This window comes from Triturus cristatus, chromosome 11, assembly GCF_964204655.1.
Source record: "Triturus cristatus chromosome 11, aTriCri1.1, whole genome shotgun sequence".
Classification (NCBI taxonomy): domain Eukaryota; kingdom Metazoa; phylum Chordata; class Amphibia; order Caudata; family Salamandridae; genus Triturus; species Triturus cristatus.
The window spans coordinates 223841834-223861091 of record NC_140594.1 but is presented as its reverse complement, the minus strand read 5'-3'; the positions used below and the strand labels follow the sequence as shown (position 1 = coordinate 223861091).

Here is a 19258-nt window from a genome sequence, read left to right as displayed (position 1 = left end):
GTGACCCGATAACTCTTTGCTTCAAAGCGCTATATTTTATCTAAATCTTCAAAATTGCATATCTTCTCTTTTGCTAATTGGATTTTTTGGGTTTTGGTGTCAAATAATTTAGTGAATTTTTCTCTATTTTTCTAAATTGGTGTTGGATTTTCTTGTGTAGTGTTTTCACTTTATTACTGTTTGTGTGCTTTATAAATACTTTAAGCAGTGCTTTTAAGTTGAGCCTAACGGCTTAAGCTTCCAGTAGCTTGGCACATAAGCAGAGGTTAATTGGAAGGAAACATCACAGGAGTCACTCAACACCTAAAAGGTTTTGTATGCAGTATTGCGGGATTATTCATTTGCAACCCTAGAAGCCATTACTAAAAGGACCAAAGTTGAGGAAAATGGTTTCCCTTCTCTATACCAGACCTCCAGTTAGGGTCAGACAAAATATACGAGTCATGTTGATTTCTGCCCTGGACATTGAAAAATAGCTTGTCAACAGCGCAAGGTACGAGACAATTTGAGGACAGAAGTAAAAGTATTTTGGTCTCCCCACATTGTGTCACTGTACCCATTTGAGGAATATTGTGAGGTTAGTGGAGATACTGGTACACATTTTTAAATCAAGTTGGTGCACTACAGGAAGTTGAAATAAATAGGATAAATATGGGATTGGACTTTAGGGGTTAATCAAAGCCTACAACCCCTACAACCAAAAACCCTTTCCTGTATTGTTGATTTAGGAGTTGGATGATTTTGCTCCCCATGAGCCCTTCTCAGGCAACAGCCATAACCCTGGTCGGGTGAACAACAAAAAGTCACTAAATTCTCCTTTTTATCACTCATGACATACAGCAGAAAGTCTAATGCATTTCCAGAGAATGAATAAGCACTGGTTTCTATGTACCAATTGTCTAATTACTAAATATGAGAGCCAAGACTTTTCTCAACAATTTATTGTCTTAGTTAAGTAAAGATAATGGCCTAGACACTGAATAATTCTTAACTTGAGGTATCCTTTCTAATATACACCATTAACCATGCCCATTCAGAACATAATGAGGTTTAAATATTGTTCAGTTTAAGAGGCCCAATTTTGCTATCGAAACAGGATTGTCCACTATGAGAAAGTAGGCTTTTGGCAAGTGCTGAGCATACCACATACCGAGTGGTATTTCCAAAAGACATTTTATACCCATTATTTTTTAATAGTGCTCTCCCAAGTCTACCAAGGTCTTGATTTCTGCCACATGGTACTTATTATAACCTGCATGATGAAAACAACCCCAAAATTAATTTTCCCCTCATCTGCTTACTCTACTACAAGATGAGCTATTGGAGACTGGCAGTTTGTATACATCATGACTGCAGAGATATGCCTACACCTGTGTTTGGCATAATTATTAAGTCATCTGACATTCCATGTCAACATTAGGACTAGATCACTCCGGACTAGAATCTTTACTCCGCTACCTGATCCAACTTTCTTAAACAGTTCTTTTTTTCCAGCTCACGGAGCCATAATTATATAGCATATTGAGTACGCAACAGTCATACTGGAGCCCGGGAGAAGAGTTGGCCTAACTGCTAGGGCGCTTGACCTCGGACCTGGGGAACTGGGTTCGAGTCTCGGTAATGGCGCTGAACATCCTGTGATTCTGGCCAAATCACGTAATCTCCCTGTGCCTAACAAAAAATGAATGTGTGTTCTCATGTAACGTAACTGGTGCTATGTAAAGTGCTCTGATACCTGATTGGATTCAGGTCAAGTTCGCGCCATATAAAACACTGCAAAAAAAATAAATAACTGGAGCCCAATTTTTTAGACCCAAATGATTGAACTTGGCCTGGCCTAACATGGATCCCATGCTATACATATAACAGCTTTCATGTAATAATGCAGAATATGATCGTTAAAACTATAAACGAGCCTAATCATAACTGTTTAGTCTTATTCTAGTTCTATAGACCAATAATCTGCTTTGGCATAATTCATTCCATAGGCACTGGGAGTAGCGCAGTAGGGGGTACTGAAGCTTCACCTAAATAACCATGCTGGAGTTCAGAAGTGAATGAGCAATAAACAGGCCTTTAAAGATTGTCTTTGCACAGCAAATGTGACAAGATAAAAACTAAGGTCAAATGTTAGGATCCGTCTTTCAGGGAGCTTGGTGTTTAATTTTCTTTTCTGACTGAAAAGTGAGAGGATTTATCTGACAATCTTGCTTGGTACTGGGGATGTGAAAGGAAAGGCTTTAGGGTGTTTTTTGTTCTAGCACAGAGCAACATTGAAATGCTAGTAGTTGAACACTACAGATATTTTAGAATATATCAGAATTAGGGAAGCACAAATGTAGCACATTTTTTGTAACTGAAGTGTGGTGTAAATAAATATTTTAACTCTAAGAAAACAAATCAATACATTAGGTGATGCCTATTTCCACACACTGGCACATCATCATTTGTGTGTTGTATAGTTTTAGCAGTCATACTGTATGTCTGTGCAAATGTAATGATCATTTCAGTTGAAAATGTGTTTTTGTAATGATAGTGCGCGACCATACCATGCATAGTCCACTATACTCCACGATACTTTATGCCACTCGACGGTACCTACACCGGTTCACCCTACCCTACACCACTCCACACTTTGACACTCCGCCCTACTCTGTAATATGCCGCTCTACTCTGCGCTACTCTACTTCATTCTGCTCCACTGCACTCTAGTTCACTGTACTCTACTTCACGCCACTCTTTGCCACTCTAGGTCACTCTCCTCTAAACAGCTAACGTTTAGCCATGCTGAACAGCCACACAGTTGTATATAACCGCTAAAACACATAGGCAAAACTAATAGCTCTTACGCAGGGAGACCCATTGGGCTTTGCCACTGCTTGTGAGGTCTTGTCTACAGATAGCTTTAGCAGTCTGAGTACGCCTATCCAGGGAATTTAATTATTTAGGATTGCGTAGTTTTAATATGCCTTAATGTATACATGAGTAAGATGTGTATATTTGTTCTTTATTTTGCGTAGGTTTTTCTCAAAAGTACAATACTTTCTGAATTGCAAAAAAATGACTACAAAAGTAACTTCGCCTTTTCAGATTTGAAAGAATTGTAAGCCTGGATGCCTCCTTTGAAAATTAGACATTTCACTTTTATTGTATTGAATGATTCTAAGCCACGTGAGTTGACCATGGCTATCCTCTGCAGGATTTTATGCTATTAGCTGGTAGTCCCAAATCGCTACTTTTAGAATATCAAGGTGGGAAGAGATCAACTGGAGGCCTGGAGTTTTTTGTGAGATCTAGTGAGCCGCAGCAGCTAATGAGAAAAATCAATTCATGTCAGTTAAGTTGGGGCCAATAGTGCCCACCATGGTCCCTCTACCCAAAGAATGCATGAGCATTCTCCTGTCTCCTCACTCTAAAAATACATCCATGTTTTAAGAATAAATGCCCATGGCTTCTGTAAGCACAGAGTGGTTCACGGTGCTCTTGTATGTAGGGCATTTTCTCTGCGGTAAGCTGCTTTGCAGGCTGTTGTGACTCCTCCATAAATCGACACTGCATTGCTTCTGCTATAGTTTTGGTCTCTCTTAAGTAAAATGTATTCTGTGTGTGTGTGTGTGTGTGTGTGTGTGTGTGTGTGTGTGTGTGTGTAATCTTGTGTTTTGGGAGTATTCTGCTAAGAGGTTGCTATTTTATAGAGTGCTGTATTGCCATTTGCAGGTCTAGAAACCCATTGCTGTGTATTTTAATCGCACTACCCTCGCACATTTGCTTCAGATAGCTGCTAGTTCGTACCTTTTGCCAATGACCTCCAAATACATGCTCTCCACCCTCTACAGATTGTATTTTCAACAGCTCTTCTAACATAGTTCCGTTGGCATCTTTTCCCTTCTGCCCCTCCTATAGCTCCCTCGACCAGCACACAGCATAGCACAGTGGTATTACAGATAAGAGATCTCCCAAAGGACACAATAAGATTCTTGTAAAATAAAAAATAATTACATGGACTGATGATAGCCATATTTCCAGTTTAAGTGATTTGCTGCAGTTGGCCTTTTGACAAGATTCGGGTAATGTGTCCTGTTTCCATTAGTGATTTCTAGGTTTGTTGAATTATCGATTTTTGTGTTGTACCCATGGCTAATGACATATTTCTTACCACATGAAGGCTCGCTGTGGTTTCAAATTATGTTGGGAGGCTTTGCTCAGCTTTATATATTGTTCAGATGTAAGCGTTTTCTTATGCTTTAAATTTCACACCGTATTAAATTCTAAATTAATTGTTTGTATGACATACAAGCACTATTATATATTACAGAAAACCTTAAGTATTGCATAGCAGTGTGTTCAGTAGAACAACCTTTATTTCTTAACGTTAAGAGGACTTGTTTTAACTTGGGTTTAAAAAAAACACAATACATATTGTAGTATGGCTTATGGGTCCATTGTCGACATTTGCTAGGTTAGCATGAGCTTCACTGCCATGAGGCTGCTTTTGCGCAGGACACTGCAAGCATATATTTCGCAAGACTTTATTTGTTAGTCTGCACACGAGGTACAAGGTCGATCAACAATGCCCCTTGTTGTTCTGGTCAGTCACTCGCACCTAAACATAGCATACTACCCACAGCTGCACTACTGGAAATCGTGTGCTTTAATATTGCAAGCTAAACCTGTTTTGACAAACTTGGAGAGACACCTTTCCAGAGAGAAGAGCTTGCTTGTCCTGAGATGTGAACATTTTATCTAGGCCTTGAGGTATGGGGTCTGCTGACAAAGCCCAGAGGCTGTCTTTTTTTTTATAATAAACTACTTATTACAACGGAGAGGGTGGTTAGGTCTTTTGGTCCTTTTCCACGGTATTTATAAAATTCTATCCTCGTTTGTATTCTATGGAATTGTGACAATGCTGACTATCTTGTGTTTATGCATTTTGCTGCTAGTAATGGCCTGTGTACTGTACCATAGAGCAAGTTAGTTAAAATAAACATTTTAAACTATACAGCGTCTCACATTACTCGCATTGTGGACAAGTATGAGTGAGTGAGCGAAAGTTGTCTGGCTCCTGCGATTCGCAAGAGTGACTTGTTCTGGGTTGTCTAATCATTGGTAGCTTCGCTGTAGTGGGAGAACGAATGAGCCACTATAGCTAGTATGTTTGGGATTTTGGGTACTAATGTGATAGGATGGTATACCCTTATTCACTGAGGTCCTATTTTTCTGTGCATAGTTCTGCATATGTGCAGAATCCCTGCAACAATATATCCTCCTTCTTCCCATTGACTGGCAAGAACCAAAGAAGTCTTTCAGTAGTAAAATAAAAAAACTTCCTGTCCATCCCCTCACTCTTCTGTGTCCACATATCATGTTCCACACCACCACCTAGAATGTGAATGTTAAGATCAAGGCCCAATCTGACATCAGAGCCTCTACAGTGTGCAATTTTTACATCTGTGTATCACGCAATACTTTTATGAAACTGGGACAATTTAGTTCTATGTTTAGTGGGCACGCATGAGTTGGAGGGAGATCAATCTGTTTCATAGGACGTAAGCTTGTGTTCCAGTGTCAAAGTACTTTTTCCATCGCTAGAATTTCCCACACGTGGGTTCTTCGTTCTCTCCAAGGAGATTGCAGAGTTCTCCCCCAAAAGAGTATGGTTTGCCTTTTTGATACATAGGAACGCAACCCACAATGTGTAAGCCTCAAAATATTTACTCATGGGTAGAGCATAAAGGTGTTGGATATATTGTCTGCAGCATTTAGGTTTGGGTCTTGATAGTTTCCCAGTTTCAGGTATTTCCACATTGGGCAAAGCAATGACCTTGTTGCACCACAGCCTCTTCCGGAGAGATGTAATCTCTTGTTATCCCATTTTTGTATTTTCTCTGGAGTGTACTGCGATGTAATCAGTTTGTACAAGGTCTCCCTTTCCTCTGCTCTTCTTTAATAAAATATAAAAAAGTGGATTATTATCTGGGTTGGGCATTTACCCATCTCAAGAAGTAATAACACCAACTTAGCCGGGTGACCCCAAAATCACTTACTTTATACCATGTGGTTGAGCTCAGGTTAACTATGAATGCAGTACAAAAACTATAATGAAGTCAAAGCATCAAACACTAAAAATCCCAAACTAAATTTAAAAAATAAAGTACATTTTCATGAACGAAATGACATTCAATAAGAAGGTGCCAAAGATTTTAGGTTTTTAACTATTTGTTTATATGAAAATGGCTCCAGAAATCGCTTAAAGCCAATGATTGTCCATGGTTGCGGTAGACAAGGACCTAGCCGTCCTTTGAGGACGTTTTCGATGGATCCTGAGGTTGGACACGCAAAGTGGGATGGCAGGGTCAATGGTTTTATCTTCTGACTTAGTCTGCATATTAGACTTCAAAATCTCCCAGCGAGAAAAGGCAGCAAGATGTATCTGGGAAGGTTTCACCGAAGACAGACTGGTGTTGAGCGAGGTCCTGCTCAAGCTGTTGGTTTTGGCAAGAAAAGCACAGAGCAGGAAAAGTTGTTCAAATTTCATACCCAGACAATCATCTCGGTTAGGTACTTTAGGTGTGTTCACCTGCCCAATATTTCTGCTTTGGGTCTTAGTCTTTTTTTGGACCTCGGATTCCTTTTGCAAGGCAAAGCGGCAGGCTGTATCCTAACAGTACCTTATGAGGCCAGATACCGTCAGGCAGAGATCAAGCTGAAACTTATTTGCTATTTTGGAGAAGCTCCAAGTGGGAGAAACCTTTCTTCAGCCCAGATATGTCGCAGCTTTTGTGGGGCTACTCTTTCCGTCAGTTCTTCACTTGTGGCTTCCAGCCTTCAGGGGACGCTCTTAGGACTTTAGGGCTTGATCTTGCAATGGCTTTACATTGTCAAGGGCTGATCACTTACCCAGTTCCAATTCGATCTTCCACAAAATCGTTTTTTCAGCTTGTGTCCCTATAGCTGCACAGGTCACTCCCTGACCCTTGCAGTCCACTTCTTTGTTCAAGGTAGAGGAGGGCGCAGTTCCATTCCTTCACTGCTCCTTTCCAGTCCCAGCAAGCAGGGTCCAGTCTTCTGTTCTTCTGCATGTCTAGAAAGTGGTCTGCAGAGTGCCTTTGGATGCCATTTATATGGTTGGCACTAGCTAGTGGGTGGGTGTGACGGGATGAGGGAGGGAGTAAAGGGCTACCTTCTGCAAGTCTGTTTATTTTTACTTATGGAAACAAAGGCCCCTTTACAAGTTACAGGGGTGTGGAATTTAATAAAATTGTTGCTTGTCCATGAGACATGATGCTTCGTAAATCTGTTTGTCCTGTGAAAGAAAAACCACTTGTTCCTTCAGTGCCATGCCATGAGGTGTCAAATTATGGCAGCAATCTCATTGTAAAAGAGCTCTGATAATTACCTCTCTAAATATGCCAGGGATCCTATTGTAGTAGGGCTTGAATGCTAGCAATTCCCTGATTTTTGCCGACTTTACGCAGATTTGCACACTGAGGCTAAAGGTAGTGTGAAACAGTAGTTCCAGGGTTGGAATGCCCTTGTGAGTCTGTGCAAACCAACACACTTGCATGTGTAAGTTTTTACCAGCTCTTCTCTAACCTTTTTCAACACTTGAAGTTTGACATTTACTCCTCATAAGGGTAGGTATAAAACTTCGTCCAGGGTGGGGGAAAAATAGGTTGGGGGGGTGGGGTGGGGGAGGGAAGAAGTGAAATTGCGAACTCAGCAGATTTTCACATAAGCAAATCTACACTTGCACATTTGCCTGTGCTGCAATGCAGTTCGCAAACGTTTTTATAGGAGTATCATTTCAAGGTCTACTTCTGTAAATTCTTGTGAAGTCATGAAAGTCGTGAATCTTCACTAATGCAAGGACATATACCATGGGTACACTTTTGTGACTTTCTTTAAGAATTCGACTCCTAATGAGGCCTGGTGTTAACCCAGACAACATTAAGGAGACTTTCTACCTTTTTGCATGTCATTGCTATAATTTCTGACTCACCAATCCGTCATGCTAGTATCCTAGCAGACACCATACGCTCTTCGAGCTAGATGTAATCTTCAATCTAAAGGCATTTGTGATGCCCACTTTAACCTCTTACTCCTTGCAAGCTACAACATTGAATGCATAAACAGAAGACTGCTGAAAGCCTTCCAGTTGTCCACAAATGTATGTTGTATTGCATGCAACCATTCACTAATTTTTCATGGTCTCCTTTGTCCATTCCTCTTCCCAGCTTTCCTGACAGTCATTTGATACGTAGTCTGCACACTTTCCATAGTCAGCCAGCACAACATTCATCATCGAAATTGGAACTCTTTGTTACGGCCGCTATTAAACTGTTTCTGCAACCTCCTCCCTGTCCTTTTGGACGTCGCCACAATTACCTCGAAGGAAGATCTCCCTTAGTTTGTGAACATCAAACGAATGCTCACCATTCCAACCCACATTAAGAAGTCAATCTTCCTAATGTCTTCATCACCGTTCAAAAATTCTGCTGCCAACTTCTGATTAATGTAGCTGTACCAACCATTGTGCAGTTCCTGACCACCACATAGTCATGAGACTCACTCTATACGTGTTGCTGAAACTAAACAAGCTGCAATTTTGCCCTTCCAAAGACCAACATAAATGACCAATGAAATGATGTAAACTCTCAATTAGCCCCCAGTGAAACACGCAGTATAGACTAACATGTCAAAAGCCACATGATCACCAACCTTCTCTTACTCCACTTCCACAGCACTTGAAGCATATCCTTCTTGCTCCTGGATTAATTGACCAGAAAGGAATCTTCCATAAACAAGAAAGAAATACTGTGAGCATATCAACTTCGCAAAGAATGCACAAAAATAAAAACCCTATACCCAGCGTGCAACATTTCTATAGTAAGACTAATTCTTCACTATCAGTGGGAGTTCAAGCAAAAAGTCTTCAAGACCTTTAAGCCCTCTAGTGCTACCCCAGTCTCTAATACCACATCCTATCCTTCATCAGGAAAATAAAACTCCTCTTAGCACCAAGCTAGTATCTATTGTCCTTCCCAAACTGCCATGCAGAATAACAAGATTTTCAGTTTTTAAACCTCTCAATGACTGATGTTCTTCAACCACACCTAGAATATCGCTCACAAAGCCAACTTTCTGTTATCTACCTTTGTGTAGTTCTTTTTGTAGAAGCACCTTGAGATGCTTTAACATTGCTATACTGAAACTCCAGAAAGTTAAAAAACAACCATAAAGAGATATATCCTACTGGTGGCCGCCAGTAAGTAGTTATAGTTAGGACCCAGTTTCCATAGGAAAAGCGTTTTTTGATTTGCCTATATCTTTAATGCCGTTTGACAAATCTTCGCGAATTTTTCAAAATTAATGGCCCGCTCCGGTCAGCTCCTGTCTTGAAAGTTTCAGGGTGATTCGTCAAGAGGGGGCTGAGAAAAAAGGAGGGGGCCCCAAAACGCATTTTCCCCATGGTAATTTCCATAGGAACTTTTGTTGCGGCTACAGCCCGAACTGTTGAACGGAAGTACACCAAATTTGGCAGAGAGGTAGCTCTTGGTCCAGAGTGCACTCTTTGCTTTAAACGGTGTAAATCCAGTAAGTCGTTCCTGAGAAATTTAAAAATAAAAACTATCAATCTGGGGACCACGGTAGATCCGCGAACCCTACCGATCACGAGCTTCATTCTGATTGGCTGGCAACACTTCAAACCAAGAAGTGTTGGCAGCCATCTTGTGACTCCGAGTCACAAGCAAAAAGTCAACAATTTTATTATTTTTAAAAAGGGGGACGGGTAGAAACACCCTGACCCCCTAGGCCTGGTCAGGGTGGCCCAGGGCATCAAAAAGCATTTAAAAAAAGCCCCAAAAAATGGTGGTATTTGATCTGGGTGCGCGAATCCCGCCGAAAAAAAACAAAGCGTGGTCTCCCGCACTTCATTTTGATCAGCCCCCAGGTGGGCCAGGTCCCGGGGCAATCAAAACATATAGTGCAGGGCTTTTTTCCAATATAAAATGTGGGGAGGGGGGTTCCTCCTCCCCCCCCCCCCCCCCCCCCCCGTCCCCCCCCACGCAGCCCCAGGGACCGCCGCCTCCCCAGGGCTCTGATTTTTAAAAATAAAAAATAAAAAGTGTGGGGGCTCGAGCCCCCCCCCCACACCGCCCCAGGGACGACCGCTACCTTCCCGGGACGACCACTACCTTCCCGGGGCTTTGCACACGAAGGGAGGGAGGCTGCATGGCCCCTCTCCGGGAGTCCTAGATGGCCCTGGAGGCCGACTCTAACAACGTCCCGGGGTGCCAACCCCCAGGACATTGCAATTTGCAATGACCGGGCGGGAGCACTGCTCCCGCCCTGTCATTGCAAACTTGTGCTTTGCTTCGTGGATGTGAGAGCAGGAAACCTGCTCTCACATCCACTAAGAAAATCAAAATTGCTTTTGGTCAAGGGGAGCTGCAGGTTGGCAGCTCCCCTAGTCCAAACGCAATGCCTGCTCCCGCAGGTTGCAGGGAGCTGGCAGGGATTGCAGGGGCATTGGGGCTCCCCCAGCGGTCCCCAACGCGAGGGCCGGCCCCAGGGGATGGGGTTGACCGGGTCCAAAAGTGGCACAGGGAAAGGGGCCACAGGTCCCCCTCCCGTATAAATTATTTTTTAAAATAAACTAGGCCAGGCCCCGGGGGGCGGAGGTGACCACGGCCCACAACATATTAAGAGAAGGGGGGGCACACAGCCCCCGTCTAACAATAATGAAATTTTTTTTTAAAAAAACAGAAGCCAGCATCTAGCCGGAGGCCCTGCCCCCTCCCTGCACCACTGTGCAAACGCACCTCCTGGCGCATCTGGATTGGGGGGGGGAATAAGCACCCTTGAATAGTAAGGGTCCTTAGGGGCTAACTGGCCCACCAGGTACCTCCAGTAAGCCCCACACAGTGGGATTGCTGAGATGTGGGCAGAGGCCACGCCCCTTTTTACACCACTCTGCAAACGCACCTCTTGGCGCACTGCTGGTGTGGCGATGAGGTTCTCTTGTGTCCTAAGTACCTCCGGACTAAAGTGAACTTCATCCCCCGAGCAGCAGTGTGCCAGGAGACGTGTTTGCAGAGTGGTGTAAAAAGGGAGCGTGGCCTAGGACTACTCTGCATACTAGACAACTTTTGGAAATATGTGCTTAATTCAGAATCACCTGCCATTGTGCTCTGTTGCTTCTCAACAAGGTTTACTCTGTTAAGGTCAATGTATTTGCAGATATTCATAAAAGCAAAACTAAGTAGCCATGCTGTTGACCAGTCTCCTACTCATACAACACTGGCATTTCGTTACCCACAAAGAACCCGCCACCCACAGTGTCGATCAGTGTGCTGGAAGATTAAAATCCCTAACTATCTGCTAGTGAAAGATCTAAAATCAGCACAGAAGTCAATTCTAACATTTACTAGCTAAGAACTCAGGAGGATGAGGTTTCTGCAAGGTACATGGTTAATCAGACCTTAGTTTAACTCTTCCATGCAAAGGAGGGGAAATATGCATTGAATGTTGTTACAAGATCATCTTGCAATCCTCAAATAGCACAAGAGCTTAAGGAGGAAAGATTGGTTATGCCTGGTAACTAATTGTTTCCATATAAACTATTTAAGTAGCCCTGGTCCTGCCCCGACTGGACTACGGCAGTTTCATTTACCCATGACTTACGGGTTCTCATATTTCGGAATTTTAGAGCATGCAAAACATGGCAACCTGCCTTTTTATTTTTTTTTACCCTATGGAAGATTGATAACTTATCTACAGCTCATTGTGCACATTACTTGCTTCCAGCTCATTTCTGGATTAATTTCATGTGCTCTGTCTGATGTGCAACACAAACTGTTTTATAATTTGAATTCTCCCTATATGCTTGCAAGTTGCTTACAATATGGCTCAACCGACCATCTGACGGTCCCTCTGCACAAAGGAAAATAGCAGATATCTGATCTTTTGGAATTATGGGAGCCAGACTTTCGCACACCCTCCCACTTGACTTGCGCCCGACTCCCAGTTTTTAAGTTTTCAAGAACAAGCTAAAGACCCATCCAGTTGCTTAACACTAGACACTGTTCTTCCGTCTTGTCTTCTCAGCATGCTTTTATCTTCCTATAAATAAAATTACAATATTATCCACTAGCTGAATGAGTGTGCCTCCTGGAGCTCACCCCCAAAGCAAATGTTTGTTGTGAAACCGATTTGTGGTGCACCAGAGTACTATGTTGTTTTGCGTTTTGTTTCCATTGCTAATTAAAATGCTTGATATTCTCGCTTCCCAAGATTGTACTTGCACTAAAACTGTTACTCCCTTCACCCACATCACAAAAAAACTTTACAAGGCCTATCAGCTTTCCGTTTCAAATATAGTAAGGTAACGTAGATGGCAGTCAAGACCCAAGAGTACACCGCAAGAGGAGGTGCTTCATAGCTTGAGTGGCACTGTGCCACTGATTCAGTTCTTTGTGGGTTGACCCTGAGATAGAGGACCGTCTTCTAGTGTGTTGGAAAGGTAGCAAAATAGCTCTATCCTGTCTGGTGTTAGAGCCAGTAAATGTGAAAAAGAACTGTAACAGATGCTGGTGAACGAGAATTAGTTTGGAATGAAAAGAGACGGTAGCAAGCACTTGGTGAGGAAATCTTGTTTATTCTTTTTGGACACCAGAATCCTCAATCTACTAGGGCATTAGCAAAGATGACTAACAAGCCCACACACCTCAATTCGCCCTAATTTGGAAAGTGTCAACCTCCTTACCACATCGCTTAACATACTCGCTCTCCAAGGAGAGTGAAATCAAAAGGCTTTGGAGGGTAACCCCCCTACATTTTATGGCCATGAAAACAGTTAGAAGAGGATGGTTTATAGTGTCTGTCTTACCATGAAAGTCTCCACAAAGTTAATGCGAGACAGGTGCCATTACAACACCAATTCTAACCAGCATTGGCATAGCCAATAGGTCTCGCTTTTGGGACCTTATAAGTGTTGAGCCATGCAACAGTTGGTGTTGTTGCACTAAGGATATTGTGCTGCACACTTAAGTACTTATAAGGTCCCAAAAGCGAGACCTATTGGCTATGCCAATGCTTGTTCTGGAAAGGAATGTTCTCCAGAGAACCCCGGTGACACCAGAGTCTCCGAGGCTGCAGATAACATTTTAAGATTAGCAAGAAAAATAAATGTTTGCTCCAGCAATGGCGAGCACGCTGGATGACCGAACAATCCTAGGAATTCAAGGTCAGGAACGCTGCAAAGGCCGAGTGAGCCTTCAATTAAGGGAAAGATGGCTTCTTTATCACCCAGACTGATGTTCTCGCCTGAGCAAGCACGGCGCTGACTGCAGCTTCCCCAGTGACCCTGGGCAAAAACATGAACCTCGCTCTGCTCTCTTAGGAATTTTGATTATTGATACAACAGAGTTGATATATGGTGTTACCCCAAAATTAGTGAGCATTCATGGGAAATTAGTATGAATTCAGCTTGTTTTTTGTGCTAGTTTTGAAGTAAATCACTAATTAGTTGTGAGCACGTGTAAAGCCAGAGAACTTCATTGACCTAGAATTTGTAGGGAGAATAATGGGGTAGGAGGCAAGGTTTTGGAACCCAAGTGGTCCTGCAGTCATCGAGTTTATGTGGGGGCAACATGAAAACCCCTCAAACACTAGGCAGAGCTAGCACTCCTTAAATTGGCAATATGCATTTTCCCTGATAAAATGGCTTACTTTAGTCTTGTCGAATACACATTTTTATTTCAGTGCTAAATATAAAGTGAAGCAGCTTAAATGCCATAGCATCAACACTGTGCTGTCGTATCTCTGCGCTGGCACCATTACGTACTGAGAATAATATACAACGAAATATATGCACTCTCAGCCCCATAGCTCCTAGAGACAGGAGGCTCTTGCCGTACAAAGACACTTAGGAGCCCATATATTCCTAACAATGAAGGACACTGCGCGGTAGAGGCTGAAAAATCGATTTTTACATGCACCAAAAAATATTTATTTACTTAAGTGGACTTCAGTAACTCGGAGGGGTCCAGCGTGAGCGGGGGATTCAAAAGAAAAGAGATGAAACGGACAGATTTCTAATGCGCCTGGTTCCCTTCGTAATCAGCTTATGTTGTGGTGGGAAGAGGGTCACTGTCAGCTGAGATCATGGAAAGCTGCCCCCAGTGTGTGAACAGAGCACGTGCGGGCACAAGCGTGAAAGGGAGGGGGGGGTCACAAAGACGTGAGGATGGAGAAGGGCGGAAGAGGCGGTATTGGTGTTTCTAGATCAGCACTGGGAATGAGAAAGAAGGGCGGGGCAATGAGGACAGCAAAGCAGCACCTGGGCAGGAAGAGGCGCGAGGAGATGGAATGGGCGGGTCTAGAATGTAGAGCAGTTCGCGGGCAGGAGAAGGGGAAACCGAGGGGATTGAACGAGGCAGGGTTATAGCAGTAGACAGACCACGGAGAAGAGTGGGGCGGGCACTCTGAAGTATCCCTTACACACTGACAATCCCTCATCGTGATCACTCTAAAAGCGAAAGTTATCGCGATGACGCACGCTAGGGATGCGTGCGCAGCAGCGGGGGGAGGGGTATGGTGCTGAAGGCTGGCGCAGGAGATGGCTGGGCGAGAAGGGAGGGGGGAATGTGGGGAGCAGCTGTGTGCGTGCACGCCATCGTGCACTGTAGCTTGTCGCCAGCACAAAAATGTGGGTAGCACTTTCTAAACCCACCTACTAAATGTCTGGCCAGACCAGCGCATGCGCTGGATCAGGCGAGACCTAAAAACAGCTTGGAGCTTGTAGAAAGTGTTCACACTCCACCAGGAAATACTTTTAAGGCACTCAAAAGCACTGGTTTGGGGTGGAATTATAATTCTTCGCTACTAATCCCCTTCCCCCAGCCCTCCAGCATCTGTCATAACTATCTGCTCTGCCACCCTTTCACAATAGGTCTTTTTTGCAAATATATGTCGATACACCGCAATGCAAAACAACGCATACTTTTACCACAAAGTTATTCGTTCGCAAGTACCATTACAACGCAATTTTTTTTCTACACATACCATTAGATCGCAAGTTCCTGTAAATGCTTTTAAAATGTCATTGCAATGGATGCCTCGACCCCGCATACTTTTTCCACACATTGTTTGTATTAAAAAATACCCCTACACTACACTAAATTCTACATCCAAATACACTAGCCTACACAACACAAACTCAACAACACTACCCTAATCCCTCAAACACTTCCCCACCACAAGACTACCCCTTCCCCAGACCTGTCCCTACACCAACCCTACCCTGCACGACCTACCTGACACTACCCGAAACCGTAACACACTACCCTACACTACACAAGTACCATACTACCCTAAACCCTAAAACACTACCCCCTGCAAGACCTCCCCCACCCCCCGTCCTATCCCTACACTCCAACACTACCCTGCCCGACACTACCCTACACTACACTAATCCCTAAAACACACTACCCCTGCACAACCTTCCCCCGACCCCCACTCCTGTCCCTACACACACACTACCCTGAACGACCCACAACACTACCCTAAACCCCAAAACACTGCTCCTGAAACACAACACTACCCTTAATCCTAAAAGACTACCCCCTGCATGACCCACCCCCTACCCTAAACCCTTTAAAACCACACAGCCCCTCTTACCTCTCTCTCCTCGTGGTGCCTCTTCTCTTTCCAGCGTCGTCAGAGGGGCGTGCTCGGTGCACGTCGTAGTGAGGAAATGGAAGAGCCTCAGTTTTCTTACAACGATGTGGATCGCATTACAACGCTTGTGTTGTAACAGCGCATGCAATATAATATGCGTAGTAAAGGCTACGCGTTACGCTTGCGTTGTAATGGTATGTGGAGTTAATGTCGCGTTCTAAAGGCTGTTTACCCTTTTTACTGCATAATTTAATATACCCTTGCCAACTGCTACTGTTACACCTGTAAAATGTATGTCATTCTAATTTGGACATCTCCAAATGCTTTTGCAAACATTAAAGATAAAATATTTGATGTATGTCTTACAATCAGCTTGGCCACACCCTTCCGATAAAGTTATCATGCATTTACGTTGCATGAGTCTGGAGAAAGGAAGACTCTACGTGCCAGCAAGTAAAGGCTACTAGTACTACCTGAAATATTAGCTTTTGGAACTCTATAAATTCATACTTATGCGACAGACTTTCCATACCTGTGAATATAATACCTGATTGTTAATTATGTCTACAATCAATGTGCATACAAGTTGACTGAACTCTTAACATTTCCGCTGGTCTACTCCATGAATTAAGGAATATAATATTCTTCCCCTTATATCTTCTTGAGCAGGGATGTGAAATTCCTATAGCCCGACGCCCGGGACATATTGTTTGGGGTTAAGTGCAACAAGTTTTCATCTGTAGTTTGTCCTTGGGACAAAAAGGGCCAACCCCATACTGCACAAACCCTTTGGCTCCCAGTTTACAGTACCACATTATTGATCAGGAAAGGGCAATATCTACAGTTAAGGTAATATTTGTGTCCATGGTTAAATGTTGTTCAAGCTTGTATTTATGGTTCATTAATGCAAAGCCTTTATTATTAGGGTGAGTACTAAAAGTAAATGCTGTAAGCTCGGCCTGCACTACCGACGGTGGTTCCAGTATAAATGTGTACACACGTTTTCAAAGTTTAGTAATATGAGGCTATGTATAATGCTCCCAGAATGCTCTCTGATTATATGCAAATATTTGCCGAAGCTTAAAAGCAAGAGTGATGATTCTTTGTTTTCAAAATAAAATGTTCACAAAAAAATGCAAGTAGGAAAAAACATTTTGCTAAACTACTGTAAGGTTTTAGGTTCCATATCTTTGCAGCATCATTTAGTTCCATGTTGATGTATGCTTGCATTTCCCAACAATATTCATAATGGAAAATCAGTGTAACCAGTTTAAATACGATTATGGGAAACACAAATAAACAAGCATTGGCAAAGCCAGTAGGTCTGAAATTGGTGGTCAGCCTTATGGTTTTGTCAATGCGTGACTTGTTTAGGCATGGTTTTTGTAAAACCTTATCGGTGTGCGAGCTGCTGGGCCCTCACCATTCTAAGAAGCATTGGCAAAATCAAAAATTGTTTTAGCTCTCAAAAAGCACACATTGCCACAGCAGTTCCAGGCACTGAACAAAACTACTTTGTGTGCCAATAAGCTCCTTATAAAAGAGCAGAATACTGTCACTTGCAGTGAAGCCACCTGATAGAACGAGAGAAAAAGAGAGCGATAGAGACACAGAATTTTATTAAACACAAAGGGTCATGGTTAACGCCAGGCCTAATTAGAGGCCCCATTATTGAAGAAAGTCTCAAAAGTGCATCCATTGTATATATCCTTGCATTAAGTGCATATATATAGTTTCTGTGAATTCACAATAATTTACAGAAGTAGGCCAAGAAATAGTACTCCTAGAAAATATTTGTGAACTGCATTTTAGCATGAGCAAATGTGCATGTGTAGATTTGCTCATGTGAAAATCTGAATGTTTCAAGTTCACTTTTCCTCCAACCACTTTTTCCCCAACCCAGGAAGAAGTTTTACATCTGCCACTGTCAGGAGTAAATTTCCAACCTTTTTCAGTATGGGAAAAGATTAGAAAAGAGTTGGGGCAAACCCTTAAAACACGCAAGTTAGTAGGTTAGTCTCAAAAGGGCATTCCAACTCTTGAACTATTGCTTGCCACTACCTTCAGCCCCAGCATGTAGATCTGCAGAAACGTAGCAACATGAGGGAATTGCTAGTATTCAACCCTACTATGGTACGAGCCCTGGCATAATTAGAGAGGCCATATCAGAACTCTTTAATGAGATTGCTGCTGTAATTTGTCGCCGTATTACATGGCACAAAAGGGACAATTGGATTTTGTTACAGGACAAGTAGATTTATGAAGCAACCTGCCCCATGGACATGTAGATATTTTATTAAATTCCACACCCCTGTCTCGAGTAACCACTGGTAATTTACATAGCCCCGGAGACCGCCTTGGTCCCAGATACCAGGACCTCTTCATGTAGATTGTCAACCCTTGATGAAGGCAATACTGTTGCCTATTGCCTGCAAAGCTTTATTTTATGTAATGTTCTGATTTTGATATGCAGTCTTATTTGTCTATCTTTACAGATTGCCTTGGGCCTGCCGTATTTTCACCTGTCAAAGCAGATATATCTGGAAATATTACGGTATGATGGCATATTTAGATTTGTGTGCATCAAGATATATTATGTTTTTATTTGATCAATATAATCCAGATTAATGCATATTGAATCTAAAGTTATTGATTACAACATCATTTTTTATTGAACTGTTATAACAGCTTTAAATATTGGGTAAAAGGCTAATTTTCGAATTTGGAAAATGCCATGTGCGATTGATTATTGCATTTTCATGCTCTGAACAAAAACCTTGTTTTTAATTAAGAACACGTAAGTGAGGGGGAAATGTCTTATAGTTGCATAAATATTTCCTGCCGCCTGAGCTTTTAGTGCTAATTAATAAATTACACACCTCAAAACCTCAAGTCATGTAGTTAGTTGGCCCAGTAGATGAGACTATATCTGTAATTCAGTTTGTTAGGCCTTGGCTAGACAGCGCTTGTGCTGTATCTTCGATACATTTTGTAAATACTTTGTGGGTTTCAGGCCGCATATGTGCTTCCCATTTGCTGGCTCCATCGTTGCTGTCGTATTCTTTCTCCCCATTTGTCCATGGCATGCATGCGTCATGCCACGTGTTTAGCCCTCCCCAAGAACATGGACCAGTTACTACTGTCCATCCACTCCTCCCCAACTGCTTATGGAACTACTTTTTTCTTTAATTTAGAGCACTTCACGTGAGCGATTGTGTTTTCAGACACTCTGCTGAAAACAGGGCTGTAAATCTTGTTCTTATAGTACCGGTCTCCTGGAATAACACCTCTGTCTTCCTCCCCTGAGGGAGGGGGACAGATGCGTTCCCCAGGAAAAGTCCAGCTTCTCGCAGCTGCCCCCCCCCCCTTGGGTCCAGCGGTGATCAGGGGCAGATGATGCGATCCTCTGGGAATCCTTGAGGGTGAGCAAACTTGCGATAGCCACGCATGATAGGAACCTTTCAATGAAAATTAGACTGGTAAGTAAGTCTGTTTTTATTTTTTTTAAACGGCTGTGTGGTCTCATGCAAGGATTGCGGCTCCGCGCCTTTTAACCTAAATCTCCATCTTTGTGCCT

At 42.8% G+C, this 19258-nt stretch overlaps 1 protein-coding gene across 1 annotated transcript in view; it reads left to right on the top strand.

Moving 5' to 3' along the window:
- GLTP (glycolipid transfer protein) overlaps positions 1–19258 on the top strand; it is a 296831-nt gene that overhangs the window by 105222 nt on the left and 172351 nt on the right. Inside the window, exon 2 of the mRNA XM_085633292.1 lies at positions 18177–18235. Within this exon, the coding sequence (XP_085489418.1) occupies positions 18177–18235 (59 nt within the window). The remainder of the gene's footprint in view (positions 1–18176; positions 18236–19258) is intronic.